Source organism: Cebus imitator, unplaced genomic scaffold (assembly GCF_001604975.1).
Source record: "Cebus imitator isolate Cc_AM_T3 unplaced genomic scaffold, Cebus_imitator-1.0 Scaffold883, whole genome shotgun sequence".
In the NCBI taxonomy this organism is placed as follows: domain Eukaryota; kingdom Metazoa; phylum Chordata; class Mammalia; order Primates; family Cebidae; genus Cebus; species Cebus imitator.
The window spans coordinates 85,420-99,406 of NW_016108198.1; the positions used below are offsets into that span (position 1 = coordinate 85,420).

General features: G+C 55.4%; 2 protein-coding genes across 8 annotated transcripts in view; one reads left to right on the forward strand and one right to left on the reverse strand.

Annotated features, from left to right (window-relative positions):
• Positions 1-4,149, reverse strand: part of IKBKG (inhibitor of nuclear factor kappa B kinase regulatory subunit gamma) — a 23,118-nt gene extending 18,969 nt beyond the window's left edge. The window contains exon 1 of one of the 2 annotated variants that reach the window (XM_037735664.1): positions 3,436-4,149. The gene's annotated coding sequence lies outside the window, so the exon portion shown is untranslated. The remainder of the gene's footprint in view (positions 1-3,435) is intronic. The other variant, XM_017520812.2, reaches the window with a different exon arrangement.
• G6PD (glucose-6-phosphate dehydrogenase) overlaps positions 1-13,377 on the forward strand; it is a 16,113-nt gene extending 2,736 nt beyond the window's left edge. For 3 of the 6 annotated variants that reach the window (XM_017520807.2, XM_017520804.2, XM_017520806.2), the window contains exons 3-13: positions 8,654-8,691; positions 8,797-8,905; positions 9,390-9,607; positions 10,263-10,424; positions 10,600-10,725; positions 11,059-11,152; positions 11,612-11,798; positions 12,030-12,265; positions 12,362-12,438; positions 12,540-12,632; positions 12,731-12,922. In XM_017520807.2, coding sequence (XP_017376296.1) covers positions 8,654-8,691; positions 8,797-8,905; positions 9,390-9,607; positions 10,263-10,424; positions 10,600-10,725; positions 11,059-11,152; positions 11,612-11,798; positions 12,030-12,265; positions 12,362-12,438; positions 12,540-12,632; positions 12,731-12,821 — 1,431 coding nt within the window. In that variant the 3' untranslated portion in view covers positions 12,822-12,922. Of the gene's footprint in view, positions 1-8,653; positions 8,692-8,796; positions 8,906-9,389; positions 9,608-10,262; positions 10,425-10,599; positions 10,726-11,058; positions 11,153-11,611; positions 11,799-12,029; positions 12,266-12,361; positions 12,439-12,539; positions 12,633-12,730 lie in introns of all 6 variants that reach the window. The other 3 variants (XM_017520811.2, XM_017520805.2, XM_017520810.1) reach the window with 2 other exon arrangements.
• The last annotated feature ends 610 nt before the right edge of the window (positions 13,378-13,987 follow it).

The following is a 13,987-nucleotide window of genomic DNA, read 5'->3' on the forward strand; positions in this document are numbered from 1 at the left end:
TGCCCAGCTAATTTTTTGTAGTTTTAGTAGAGACGGGGTTTCACCATGTTGACCAGGATGGTCTCGATCTCTTGACCTCGTGATCCACCCGCCTCGGCCTCCCACAGTGCTAGGATTACAGGCTTGAGCCACCGCGCCCAGCCTCAGTTTTCACTTTTAATCCTGGATGCACTCAATCTGCTCACTACCATATGACCATCTTTGCCATTAATTTACCTTGTAACCAGGCCGGGCATGATGGCTCACGCCTGTAATCCCAGCACTTTGGGAGGATCACTCGAGGTCAAGAGTTCAAGACCAGCCTGGTCAACACAGTGAAAACCCATCTCTACTAAAAATACAAAAAAATAGCTGGGCATGGTGGCAGGCATCTATAATCCCTGCTACTCAGGAGGCTGAGGCAGAGGTTTCGCCATGAGCCAAGATCTCACCATTCCACTCCAGTCTGGGTGACAAGCACAAAACTCCGGCTCAAAAAAAAAAAAAACCTTATAACCTTAAGCATTAGCTCTTTCAAAATTAATTAGCTCTTCTTCATCATGCGTCCCTGAGCGCTGGATGAGCTTAGTGGTTCTTTGTTCACGTACAACACACTGTCACACTTTGCAAACCTACTCCTTGACACCCTTGTACTTCTGATCACAACTTAGAAAAGGAGAGCCAAAAGGAATGAGGAGGCAGCCGAGGGAGGAGTAAGGAAGGGCCACCCCAAGCACTGTCCTCTGACTCCACATATGCCTGAGACCCAGGAGAGGTACCCAGGTGGAGCCCACAGTGGATTGGGCTTGCCCTCAGCCCCAGCCTAGTCCCCTCAGAATAGCCATACCTAGCCAGGCCCCGTGACTCACCCCTGTAGTTCCAACACTTTGGGAGACCGAGGTGGGCAGATCACCTGAGGTCAGGAGTTTGAGACTAACCTGGTCAGCATGGCAAAACCCCATCTCTACTAAAAATAGAAAAATTAGCCGAGCATGGTGGCGCCTGCCTGTAATCCCAGCTACTCAGGAAGCTGAGGCAGGAGAATTGCTTGAACATGGGAGGCAGAGGTTGCAGTGAGCCAAGATCGCACCACTGTCCTCCAGCCTGTGCAACAGAGTGAACAAGACTCCATGTCAAAAAAAATTAAAAGAGCCATACCTGCATCAGTCACAAACCTTACCACCTAGGACTCTGACCATTAAGCCCTTCTCTGGAGGAGAAGGTAACTGGGGATGCTTTCTCCTTTCCCCGTCTCCACCCCATGCTGTCACAAGGACACTGCAACACAGCAGCCCAGGCCACAATGATGGCTTATGACTCCAGGCCTTCAGCTCTCATTAGACACCTCACTGAGCATCCAAGCTTACTGTGTGACTTGGAGCAAGTGTTTTCCTTTCTCTGACTGTCAGCATTTCATGTAGCAAATGACAGCTTTTGAAACGAATGCCCAGGGTCCTTAGGCTTTCCCAAGCTGATTGTGTCATTTCCCTGTCTTCACCTGTGGCCAGCTTGGGATTGGGCAACTTTGTTTCGTTGAAATCAGTAGGGTTCCCCTTTGCTCTCCTCTGCTCTGAGAGTGACAACCAGAGGCTTTCAAAGCAGAAATAGAAAGTGCCAGCTCCAGCACTGTGGGCAGAAGACAAGGGGCCCTCTCTCTGAAGGGCCTTGTGGTTGATTTCTTCCTCTTCCTGCTGCGGGTGGGGGTGGTGTGCTCAGGCAGCACCTGGAGCAGCTCCCACTCCCAGGCTCCTTCTGTGCCTCATGCCTCACTCAATGCGGGAGGTACACAGGGTGGCGCTTGGGGGCACACAATCCTAGAATCTGCTGCTCCAGGAAAATAGCCCATTTTCCATTCATTCAGCAGAGAGTGATCGGGCACTTCTGGGCAACAGCAGCCAGTCCCTGCCCTCCTCATGGGACCTATGTGCTGTGGTGGCCAGGGAACCACAGCAAGTAAGCAGACCAGCAAGAGCTCAGGCTGGCATGTGTTTCAGAAGATACATGTGGGCCCTGTGTTCTCAGCCCCCCAGAGCACATAGATCCCACAAGGAGTGCCTAGAGAGCAAGCCTGCCGGGGCACCCACACAAAAGGAAGAGCAAATGCCTGAAGTCCCGAGTTGGGAACTAGCTCAGCGTGACCTAGAAACTGCAAGCAGGCAAGTGGCTGGCAGACCCACAGCCAGGCAAGCGGGACACCCTGGGGCAGGCTGGACCCACGTGGCCTTCCTCTGTCCCGTCCTCCTCCTGGCCAGCTTACCCAACGCTTGCCCACACACCCAGCTTCCTTCCTGGGGGCCCTGATGATGGCTCAGAGTTACCAAGTGGGCCACTTCCCATCTTCTCAGGACTCCCACCCCTACCAGAAAGGGAGCCGATGTACTCACTGCCCTCTTCCAGAATGCTCTGGCCTTGCAGACCAGCGTGTGCCTGGAACAGCATATTTCCCCACCTGATGGGAACTCGATGAGGCTAGAGAGCCTCACAGGGAGTGAGGGGAAGAGACTGGGACCGAGAGTCTACGGGGTCCTCACCTCTCTGGGCCTCAGTTTCCCCACCTGGATCACAAGGGCCATGGGCTTGCTGGGCGTTCAGGACACATCCTGATGATGGGCCCGTGCAAGGGATGACCCAGTGGCCCCTACCCCTCCCTTTCCTCAGAACATTTCTGGGCTGACTTCTCTGTTGGTCTGACAAGATTCTTGCTGTGTCATGATGATGTTGGCACTCTCCCAAAGCCCCGGTGACTCATGAGCCCCTGGGTTTAGGAGGGAGGCCCTTTTGTTGGTTTTTCAGCTGACCTAACTCAGCAGCCCCCAGGTTCTCTGCCCCTATTGGCCAGGAACCAGCTGGGCCCCTGCCAAGGCCCAGGGCTCCACCCAGGGAGTCTGGGCAGGTCCTTGACCCTAGCAACCCTTGGGGATGGGATGGCCCACCCCTGCTGGCCCTCCAGCAGGCATCGCCCTCTACCGTGAAACCCTCATACCAAGACAAGAGCTGTAGCGATTTGGGTTTATAAAACAGGTCATGGCCTAGGTCCCTTTGCCCTGGCCTAGCCAGACATTGGTGGCTGGAGATCTTAATCGTGTCCTGCTTCTACTAAGACACCCTGTGTCCTTGAGAAGGCCCCTCCCCTGCTGTGGTCCTCAGGAAAGAGGAGGGCATAAGGAAAATGAGAAGCTCCCAATTGCTTCTCACTAAGGACCCCTTGAATTGCCCTCACCCACACGGCAGGAGTAGACTCTTGACTAAGCTGTCAGGTTTTCCCATCTCTTCCTGTGCTTGTCCCTCCAGAAAGTCCCACTAGAGTGCTGCAGCCAGCTGGGAGGGCAGGGCTAGCCCTGAGCCCTGAGGAGAGCAGCTCAGTCTGGCTCTGCTCGGCTCAGCTCAGCTTAGTTCCCCGTCACCATGGGAGGGAGCTGCCTGGCCTTCCCCCACCCACGCCGTCCTCCGTCTTACCTCACCTCACCTCTCAGGTGACTCGGAGCCCAGCCGACAGTTGGTTGCAGGGGCTGAGCTGGAACAAGACGAACAGGTTCAATCTCCAGTTAATCCCAAAGGAAGCAGCAGGAACAAACAGCCTGGAGCGTGGGGCCGCTGTGACTCAGCAGACCAGTCTCCTGCCACCAGTGACTTCCTGGAGTCTGTCCCGATGCCTCCTGATCTACCAGAATTTGGTCATGAGCAAACATGACCTGTTTTGAGTGAGGCTTAGAGATATTTGCAGGCTGTGGTTATTACCGTTTCATTCAGGGGCAAGTTAGTTCCCAGCAAGCTGGCCTTTTCTGTGTGCGGGGCCAACCCTGAGTTGATGTGACGTGGCCAGTGTTCTGCTCCCCAGTCCCACTGATGGCAGGGTGCTGTGAGGAATGGAGTGGAGGAGCTCCTACCCCAGGGTGAGGGGTCGTCTGAGCTAGACTTGGAAGGATGCAGAAGCAAGAGGTCCTTGTGGCTTCAGGGAGCAGCAAGTCGCACGCTAGGAGAGCTGCATTGGGCATCATGTTGGGTAGCGATGGGTGAGAAGTTCTCATGGGCGGTCCAAGCCCAGCTGGTGGCAGGGCTGGAACTTTATTTCCAAGATGGTCACTTCAGCATCTGGGGGGCAAGGAGACCATTTATAAAGCTTTCATGTGGCAGTTACAGGAGAGCTGTACTCCAGAGTGCTCAAGAGATAGAGATGGCAAGTGGCTAGCAGACATGGGCCAGAGTGGAGGGAACCAGCCCCCAGATACCAACACAGGCAACCCTGGTTTGGGAACAGCCCACTGTGGGGATGCTGGGGTCCCAGTGCAGCTGGGAAGAAACTCGGGAGCAGTCTGCCTGCAGCTCCCACCTGAAGCCCCACACCAAACTCACCCAAGTAGGGGCAGAAGCAGAGCACACAAGGCATGCACACCATAGCGATTTCCCACCTGGAATCCCCCGGTGGCTTCCTAACTGCCTGTCTCTGGGTGGGGGCATGTGTCCTGGTGGCACGGCCTCCGTTCTATAATGGTTCATAGAAACGGACCCATCCATGGTTGCAGTGTCTGATCGCTTTGAAGAGCATGTCTTGTTTTCATCTATGTGTGTGAGATGGAGTCTCACTCTGTCACCCAGGCTGGAGCGCAGTGGCGTGGTCTTGGCTCACCACAACCTCTGCCTCCCGGGTTCAAGTGATTCGCCTGCCTCAGCCTCCTGAGTAGCTGGGACTACAGGCACACACCACCATGCCCAGCTAATTTTTTGTATTTTTAGTAGAGACGGGGTTTCACCACATTGGCCAGGATTGCCTCGATCTCTTGACCTCGTGATCCGCCTGTCCTGGTCTTCCAAAGTGCTGGGATTACAGGCATGAGCCACAATGCCCAGACTGTCTATTAGTTTTTACCATGTTTTATTGAAATATATGTCATGCCCAGGTGCAGTGGCTCACACCTATAATCCCAGCCCTTTGGGAGGCCAAGGCAGGCAGATCACCTGAGGTCAGAAGTTTGAGACCAGCCTGGCTAACATGGGGAAACCCATCTCTACTAAAAATACAATAATTACTCAGGCATGGTGTCAGATGCCTGTAGTCCCAGCTACTCAGGAGGCTAAGGCAGGAGAATTGCTTGAACCCAGGAGGTGGAGATTGCAGTGAGCCAAGATTGCGCCAGTGCACTCCAGCCTGGGTGACAGAGCGAGACTCCCTCTCAAAAAAAGAAATCTATGTCATGAAGAACACGGATGGTGCAGGTCTAGCTCAGTGACTCTTCACAAACTCAGCAGAGCCACAGAAGCTGCTCCTAGATCAAGAAACAATATGCTCTGCACCAAGGGAGCCTGCTCATAGTTGCTGGCCCCCAAAGGGTCATTTCTGACCCACTCCCCACCCTCCACTCCATTGTTCATTCTCTCGCTGTCTTTTGTTGGTGCGCATAGCAGTGCACAAATCTTAACTGTACAATTGGCTATGCACCCTCATCACAATAAAGGCCATCATCATCTCCCCAGAAAGTTCCTCGGTGCCCGTTTCCAGCCAGTCTACCCCCTGCTCCAGGCAACCGCTGGTCTGATTTCTATCACAGTGGGTTGGTTTTGCCTATTCCAGAACTCCATGAGAGGGAGCTTGTGGAGGATTGCACCTCTGCTACTGAGGTTTCCCAGTGTTGCTGAGTAGTGTCGTCGTTTGAATGCATAGTTTGCAGGTTCGCATGTTAATTCAAGTGTTTGACTTGTTTCCAGTTTGGGGCCATTCATGTCCAAGACTTTGTGTGGACATCCACTTTCATTTCTCTCGGGTACTACCTAGGAGTAGAAAGGCTGGGTCGCATGATAGGCATGTGCTTCTCTTGATCAGAGGCTTCCAGACTGTGTGGGAGCGCCTGGACCATCTCACAGCCCAAACTTACGCCACTTTCATTTTCTTGCCCTACTGCACTTCTCTTGTGCCTGATTGCTTAAAGGAATTATGAACATTTCCACATTTCCCATAAGTATGATATTTGTAGTGTTTGCAAGGATGATGGTTTGGGGTTGGGTTTGGTTTGTTTTGTTTTGTTTTATTTTTGAGACAAAGTCTAGCTTTGTTGCCCAGGCTAGAGTGGCGCAATCTCGGCTCACTGCAGCCTCCACCTCCTGGGTTCAGGCGATTCTCCTGCCTCAGCCTTCTGAGTAGCGGTGATTACAGGCACGTACCACCGCCCCCAGATAATTTTTGTATTTTTAGTAGACATGGGGTTTCACCAGGTTGGCCACGCTAGTTTTAAACTCCTGACCTCGAGTGATCTGCCCACCTCGGCCTCCCAAAGTGCTGGCATGACAGGCGTGAGCCACCTCACCTGGCCAGGATGGTGTTTAATAGATGTTCATTATCAGGTTAAGGAAGTTCCCTTATATTTGTCCTGTAATAAGAGTTTTATCATGAATAGGTAATTTCTGAAATACTTCATCTATATCTGTTGGATTGAGCAAGATTGCTAGATTTAAAATATCAAAACATAGCAGTAGGCAGAGATTTCTTAGGTTTTTTTTCTTTAATCTCTTCATATGGTGAATTTCAGTGATTGATTTTTTCCTGTTATATCAAACCCACTTTTTATTTGCAGAATAAACTCAACTTGCTACCAATGTGTTACTGTTTTGAACACTGCAGGATTTGGTTTGCGGCTGTTTACTTTCTTTTTTTAAAAGAGACATGGTCTCCCTCTGTCACCCAGGCTGGAGTGCAGTGGTGCAACAGTGACTCACCAACACCTCGATTCCTGGGCTCAGCTCCTGGGAGGATCCTGGATTCCTCCCACCTCAGCCTCCCGAGTACCGGGACCACCAGCACGTACCACACGCCCAGCTTCATTTTTTACTTTTATTTTTGTAGAGTTGGGGTCTCACTATGTTGCCCAGGCTCGTTTCAAACTCCTGGGTTGGGGCTGGGCATGTGGGTCTCGCCTGTTATCCCAACACTTTGGGAGTCTGAGGCGGGCAGGTCACTTGAGCCCAAGAGTTCAAGACCAGCCTGGGCAACATGGGAAAACCCTGTCTCTACAAAAAATTAGCTGGGTGTGGTGTCTTGTACCTGTAATCCCAGATACTCAGAAGGCTGAGGTGGGAGGATTGCTTAAGCCCAGTAGGCAGAGGTTGCAGTGAACTGAGATCATGCCACTGCACTCCAGCCTGGGTGACAGTGAGACCGCATCTCAAAAAAATAAAAACCTCCTGGGTTCAAGCAGTCCTCCCACCTTGGTCTCCCAAACTGCTGGGATGTGTGAACTGTGGCTGGCCTGCTGATGTTTCCTGTGGGATTTCTGCATCTGCATGTGTGTGTGAATGAGGCTGATGGGTTTTCCCATGTGCCTTTCTCATCAGGTTTCGGTACCAAGGCTCTGCAGGCCCTATAAGGTGGCTTGGGAAGTGTTCTCCTTTCTTCATTCTGCAGGAAGAGTTTGGTTCAGGCTGGGATTCTCTTTTCCTTGCATTTTGGCTCTCTGTGCCAGGAGGTTCAGGAGGTTGTCTCTGTGGGATCCCTTGCCTTTTCTTTTTATTTCTTTTGCATGGAGTTTTGCTCTGTTACCCAGGCTAGACTGCAGTGCTGCGATCTCGGCTCACTGCAACCTCTGCCTCCCAGATTCAAGCGATCTCTCCTGCCTCAGCCTCCAGAGTACCTGGGATTACAGGCGCCCACCACCTCACCTGGCTGATTTTTGTACTTTAGTAAAGATGGGGTTTCGCCATGGTGACCAGTCTGGTCTTGAACTCCTGACCTTAGGTGATCCGCTTGCCTTGGCCTCCCAAAGTGCTAGGATTACAGGCGTGAGCCACAGCACCCAGCCCCATTGCTCTGTTTGAGTAGGTTAGATTTTTCTATAAATTTGTCCATCTCATCTAGGTTGTCAGGCGTGGAATAAAGTTCATAAAACCCTCTCCTGTGTCCTGTCTGGGACTTTGTCCGATTGTCCCAATTATTTGTGCTCTTTCTAAAAAGCAGCCATGCCAGAGGGTTGTTTTTTTCTATCAGTCTTTTTCAAACACTACCAGCTTCCAGCTCTGTTAATATTTTCTTTGGGTTAGCTTTTCATTTTATTAATTTTACTTGTGATTATTTTCTTCCTTGTAATTCGGCTTACCATTCTATCCCTTTTCTCGCTTCTTTTTTTTTTTTTTAAGGCAGAGTCTCGCTCTTGTCACCCAGGCTGGAGTTCAGTGGTGCCAGGCATGGCTAATGTTTGTATTTTTAGTAGAGACGCGGTTTCACCATGTTGACCAGGCTGGTCTTGAACTCCTGACCTCAGGTGATACGCCTGCCTCAGCCTCCCAAAGTGCTGGGATTACAGGCGTGAGCCACTGCAGCCCTTTTTCTCACCTCTTAAGCGGAATGCTTATCTCCTTATTTTTGAGCCAGTCTTTTTGCTAACGTAAGCATTTGAGGTCACGTCTCACAAATTTGGCTACGTGGTACTTCCGTCATCCCTCAGTTCTACTGAATTGAATTTTCAGGTTTTCTTCTGGAATGCAGGAGACACGTTTCTGTGTTCCAGGTCAGGGGGAGGGTGGGCACAGGCTTGAATCTTGGGGCTCCTCTGTGTGTATATCAGGGCAAGACAGATATGCTTGTGGCCGGGTAGTGATCCTGCATAGTGCCCAGATTACCAAGGGTGGCGGATGATGTACGTCATGTCCCCAGCCACGTCTAACCACACACCTGTTCCCTCTGCCACAGGGTGACCTGGCCAAGAAGAAGATCTACCCCACCATCTGGTAAGCATGTCCTCCCGCTGCCCCTGTGACCTCCCGCCAGGGACTGGCCTGGCCCTGCCCTGCCCTACCCTGCCCGCCCTGGTTACGGCTGTGTTCTGCCCGCAGGTGGCTGTTCCGGGATGGACTTCTCCCCGAAAACACCTTCATCGTGGGCTATGCCCGCTCCCGCCTCACAGTGGCTGACATCCGCAAGCAGAGTGAGCCCTTCTTCAAGGTGGGTGGCATCAGGGCCTCCCCTCTCCACCAGTGTCGGGTGGCCACCAGGGGACCTCCCCCCATCCCATCCTGGGATGCTCTCCCCGCTCCTGACCCACCTGGCTCTCACACTCCCTTGAGACCCCCATGACCAGCCCTCTGTGACCAAGACTCATGGGTCCCATCCTGCTGTGCTCTGCTGCATTTTCTCATGATTTGGGGCGAGTGCTTTCTCCAGTGTACTCCCAGGTCAAAGTGTCCCAAAATCTGGCCTCCGTCTTAAGGCATAAGGTCCCCAGCCTGGGGCAGTGTCTGTGCTGCCTGCCTTAGCTTCCCTCACTCTGGATGTGCAAAGCTGCTGAGATGGAGCTGATCCCAGCGTGGGACTGGGACAGTGACTTCTGAGGGTGCCCTTCCTGGGCCTCCAGGGAAGACCCCTGGGCAGAACAGACATGGACTCTAAGAGAGGGCCTGATGTCTGTCTGTCCGTCTGTATCTCCCAGGCCACCCCAGAGGAGAAGCTCAAGTTGGAAGACTTCTTCGCCCGCAACTCTTATGTGTCCGGCCAGTATGATGATGCAGCCTCCTACCAGCGCCTCAGTAGCCACATGAATGCCCTCCACCAGGGGTCACAGGCCAACCGCCTCTTCTACCTGGCCTTGCCCCCAACTGTCTACGAGGCTGTCACCAAGAACATCCACGAATTCTGCATGAGCCAGACGTAAGGCTTGCCCTTGCCCTCACCCTCCCTTCCCTTCTGGGCTGGGCCAGGCAGTGCTCCCCACCGCTCTAAAGTGCACCCCCGTGCCCGAGATCTGGGCAGTGCATCCATCCCCTGCTGCATCCGTGGCGCTGGGGCCATCCCCACCAAGAACACAAGATGGCAGCATTGCTCCACAAAACACTCGCTGCCTGCCCCCTTCCGCTTTTCCGGAGGCCTGGCCAGGCCACTAGGTGGTAGCCTCACTCCACAAGTGCAGGATGGCTCGCGCTGGGTGGTTTCCCAACCCAGGCAGAGGCTCTAGTCCTCTGGCTGGTTTTGAATGCAGAATGCCATGGGAATGTTCTGCAGGGGCCCTTTTCCCATTTTCAAACCAATGAGGAAGCTATGCCCCGGACACCTCCCTCTGCTCCCCTACGAGCCACCAGGCCACTCCAATCCACTGGGGGACCCAGCGTGTGGCAGTAGGGGAATGGGCTCCCTGGAGCATGCCAGCAGTGCCACCCTGGCACCCAGGGTGGGAAGGATTCCTGGAGATGTTGAGCCATGGGGTCGTCTGGGAACGCAAGGCAGGGGAGGTGGCCATGGGGCTGAGGAGGTTCTGGCCACTACTCTCCAGGGAGGGTGTTAGGGTGACGCAGCTCGGGGCTCCCAGCAGAGGCTGGAACCGCATCATCGTGGAGAAGCCTTTCGGGAGGGATCTGCAGAGCTCCGACCGCCTGTCCAACCACATCTCCTCCCTGTTCCGCGAGGACCAGATCTATCGCATCGACCACTACCTGGGCAAGGAGATGGTGCAGAACCTCATGGTGCTGAGGTGCGGCCGAGCCCTGGCCGGGGGACCAGGGCGGGGTGGTGCTCAGGAGCCTCGCTTGGCTGCTGCCTCCCTGAGGATGAATTTCTCCAGAACTCGGGCAAGGGTGATCTCTTCCACGTGGCCCCTGCACCGCAGAGGCCTGAGGGCGGTTCCACCACCTTGCCCCTCCCTGCAGATTTGCCAACAGGATCTTCGGCCCCATCTGGAATCGGGACAACATCGCCTGTGTGATCCTCACCTTCAAGGAGCCGTTCGGCACTGAGGGCCGTGGGGGCTATTTCGATGAATTTGGGATCATCCGGTGAGAGCCCTTCGCTTCCCTGTCTTGGGGGAGTGCCTCCTCACCCTGCAGTTCCAAACCCGAGTGTCTGAGCTGTTAGAGGGTGCTGGAAAGGCGGGACCTCCGCACAGCCAAGCACCCCAGGGTTTCATGATTTACTGACAGTGTCACCATGTCCTACCTTGATTTAAGGGGACCTGGAAGACAAGGGGGACCAGGAAATGAGTCTTGCAGCTTGTCACTAGGAAGCCTTGTTTGGGGCCCCCAGGCCCTGGAACCAGGTCAACAGGGTGGGGAGCTGAGGTGAACCTGGAAGCTGTGCCCAACCAGAGCTCTGGCATCTTCTTTCCCCAGGGACGTGATGCAGAACCACCTCCTGCAGATGCTGTGTCTGGTGGCCATGGAGAAGCCCGCCTCTACCAACTCTGATGACGTCCGTGATGAGAAGGTGGGGGGTGGGACACCCTGGTCCCTGGGACCATGCTCCGTCATGGGCCCATCTGTGATGCACTGAGCAGCAGCGCACATGCAGAGCAGGTGTCCTCATCCCCAGAGAAGCCACCATCTCTGAGCACAGCGTGGCCTCCCGGGGGTGACCTGGACTGGGAGTCATGAACCCCAGGTTGTCATGTCCAGGGTCTGAGAGTCTATATGGGACCAGGTCAGGCCATTGCATCTCTGGGCCTCAGCTTTTCCATCAGAATAGACTTGAGATGGACCAAGGTTGTCCTGGAGGACCCTCAGGGAGGTGCCTGGAGCTGGGCCTCCAGCACAGTGAGCAGAGCTGAGCAGGGCCCTCCTCTTTCCCTGTGGGCTGCCCGTCAATGGCCGCAGTCACCCCCTGAACCGCAGCTCCACACCCATGTGGCCTGTTCTTCCCCCCCCCCCCCCCCCCGCTTTCTCCCAGGTCAAGGTGTTGAAATGTATCTCGGAGGTACAGGCCGGCAATGTGGTCCTGGGCCAGTACGTGGGGAACCCTGATGGAGAGGGCGAGGCCACCAAAGGTTACCTAGACGACCCCACGGTGCCCCGTGGGTCCACCACTGCCACCTTTGCAGCTGTCGTGCTCTATGTGGAGAACGAAAGGTGGGATGGTAGGTGGCACCTTCAAGACCCAGCAAGGTGGAAGCGGGCATGCCCTCGGGAGGCCCTTCTCGCTGGGGACGGACTCGCTGCTGGCCAGGGGAGGCCCGGCCTTGCGGGACATGGCATCCCTGCTACAGTCATCTTTCATGTTTGCATGGCACCGGAGCTCCCATTCACACTCACGCCCTGGTCCCCACCCCAAGAGAGCTGCTGCTGAGGCCGTCCTTTCCCCCACACAGGGGTGCCCTTCATCCTGCGCTGCGGCAAGGCCCTGAACGAGCGCAAGGCCGAGGTGAGGCTGCAGTTCCACGATGTGGCAGGTGACATCTTCCACCAGCAGTGCAAGCGCAACGAGCTGGTGATCCGCGTGCAGCCCAATGAGGCCGTGTACACCAAGATGATGACCAAGAAGCCGGGCATGTTCTTCAACCCCGAGGAGTCGGAGCTGGACCTGACCTACGGCAACAGATACAAGGTGCCCCAGAGGACAGGCCCTGCAGGGGGGGCCTGGGCCTGGGGACTCTGCACAGTGGCCAGTGGTGGCATCAGCGGGACACCCTCTTCCTCACAGAACGTGAAGCTCCCTGATGCCTATGAGCGCCTCATACTGGACGTCTTCTGCGGGAGCCAGATGCACTTTGTGCGCAGGTGAGGCCCAGCTGTCCGCCCCTATATGCCTGTGGGCGACGGGTGGCCTTTTCCCTCCTTCCCTGTGTGCCAGCCTCCCAAGCCACGCCATGTCCCCTCAGTGATGAGCTCCGGGAGGCCTGGCGGATCTTCACCCCACTACTGCACCAGATCGAGCTGGAGAAGCCCCAGCCCATCCCCTACCTTTATGGCAGGTGAGAAAAGGGTGGGGGCTGGGGGCCGAGCCCACAGGCAGGGGTGCAGGACGAGAGCAAAGCTCCCTCACGCCTCTCCTCCACCTGTCACTCTCCAGCCGAGGCCCCACGGAGGCAGACGAGCTGATGAAGAAAGTGGGTTTCCAGTATGAGGGCACCTACAAGTGGGTGAACCCCCACAAACTCTGAGCTCTGGGCGCCGCCTCCACCCCTGCCACGGCCACCCTCCTTCCTGCCGCCCGACCCCAAGTTGGGAGGCCTCTGGGACCACTGGCCTTAGCTGCACATTCCCGGCCCCGGGCTTGGGCCACCCTGGCCTGCCCTCGCTGCTGCCATACCCGAGCCCAGCTACATTCCTCAGCAGCCAAGCACTTGAGACTCGTGCTGTGACCATGCCTGAGCCGGCCTCCTCCCCTCACTCCAGCCCGGCGGAAGGAAGGAAGGAAGGAGGAGGGCCTTCTCGGCCACTGGGGCTCACTCCTGAGTGGGGTCTGGAGGGGGAGGAAAGGGGCAAGCGCCCACTCAAGAGAACCTGCCTGTGGCCTTGCCCACCAGCCTCAGTGCCACTTGACATTCCTCATCACCAGCAACATCTCAAGCCCCCTGTATGTCCCCTGTCCCACCAACTGCACTCCGTGGCCACCGTGTACCACCTGTAGGCGGCCTCCCTGCTACAAGAAAAGCAGAAGTAGCAGCTGGGACCCTCCTGACCTCAACCCCCCTGCCATTAAATCTGCAAACAGCCCCTCCTGTCCCCTCGTCATTTGCTTCCCACTCCCGAAGTCACCGGGGTGCTTCCTCTGTGGCCTTCCCACCTTGGGCTCAATTCTGATTCTGACCCCATGTCCAGCCATGACCGTGCCTGGTGTCAGCCACCTCCTGAGTCTCCCTCTACTGCACGCATGTTGTCATTGTGAGACCAGCTTCCAGGCAGAGGGCAGGAGTAACCTAGTGCCACACACTGGGCAGCTCAGCAGAGGCCAGAGTGCAAGATCAAGTGCTCCCGCCAGGGGCCCAAAGGGAGGGTCCTTCCTGCCCTCCAGCTCCTTGGGGGTCCAGGCGTCCTGGGCTGGTGGTCGCCTCACTCTATTCTGCCTCTCTCTTCATGGTGTGGCTTTCCTCTATGTCCAGCAAGATCCTCCTAACTCAAGTAATGACATCTGCAGACCCCCTATTTCCAAATAAGGTCACATCAGGAGATGCATTGGGGGGCCCCTGTTGAGCCCCTACCCTGCCCCCACACAGACAGCAGCCCCTGGGGGTTTCCATGTAGCATTTGTCCTGCCAGGGAGATGGCAAGACCACACACTATGGTCCCTGCACTTGTGGCCTGGGTTCTAGGAGGTGAGGCCAGC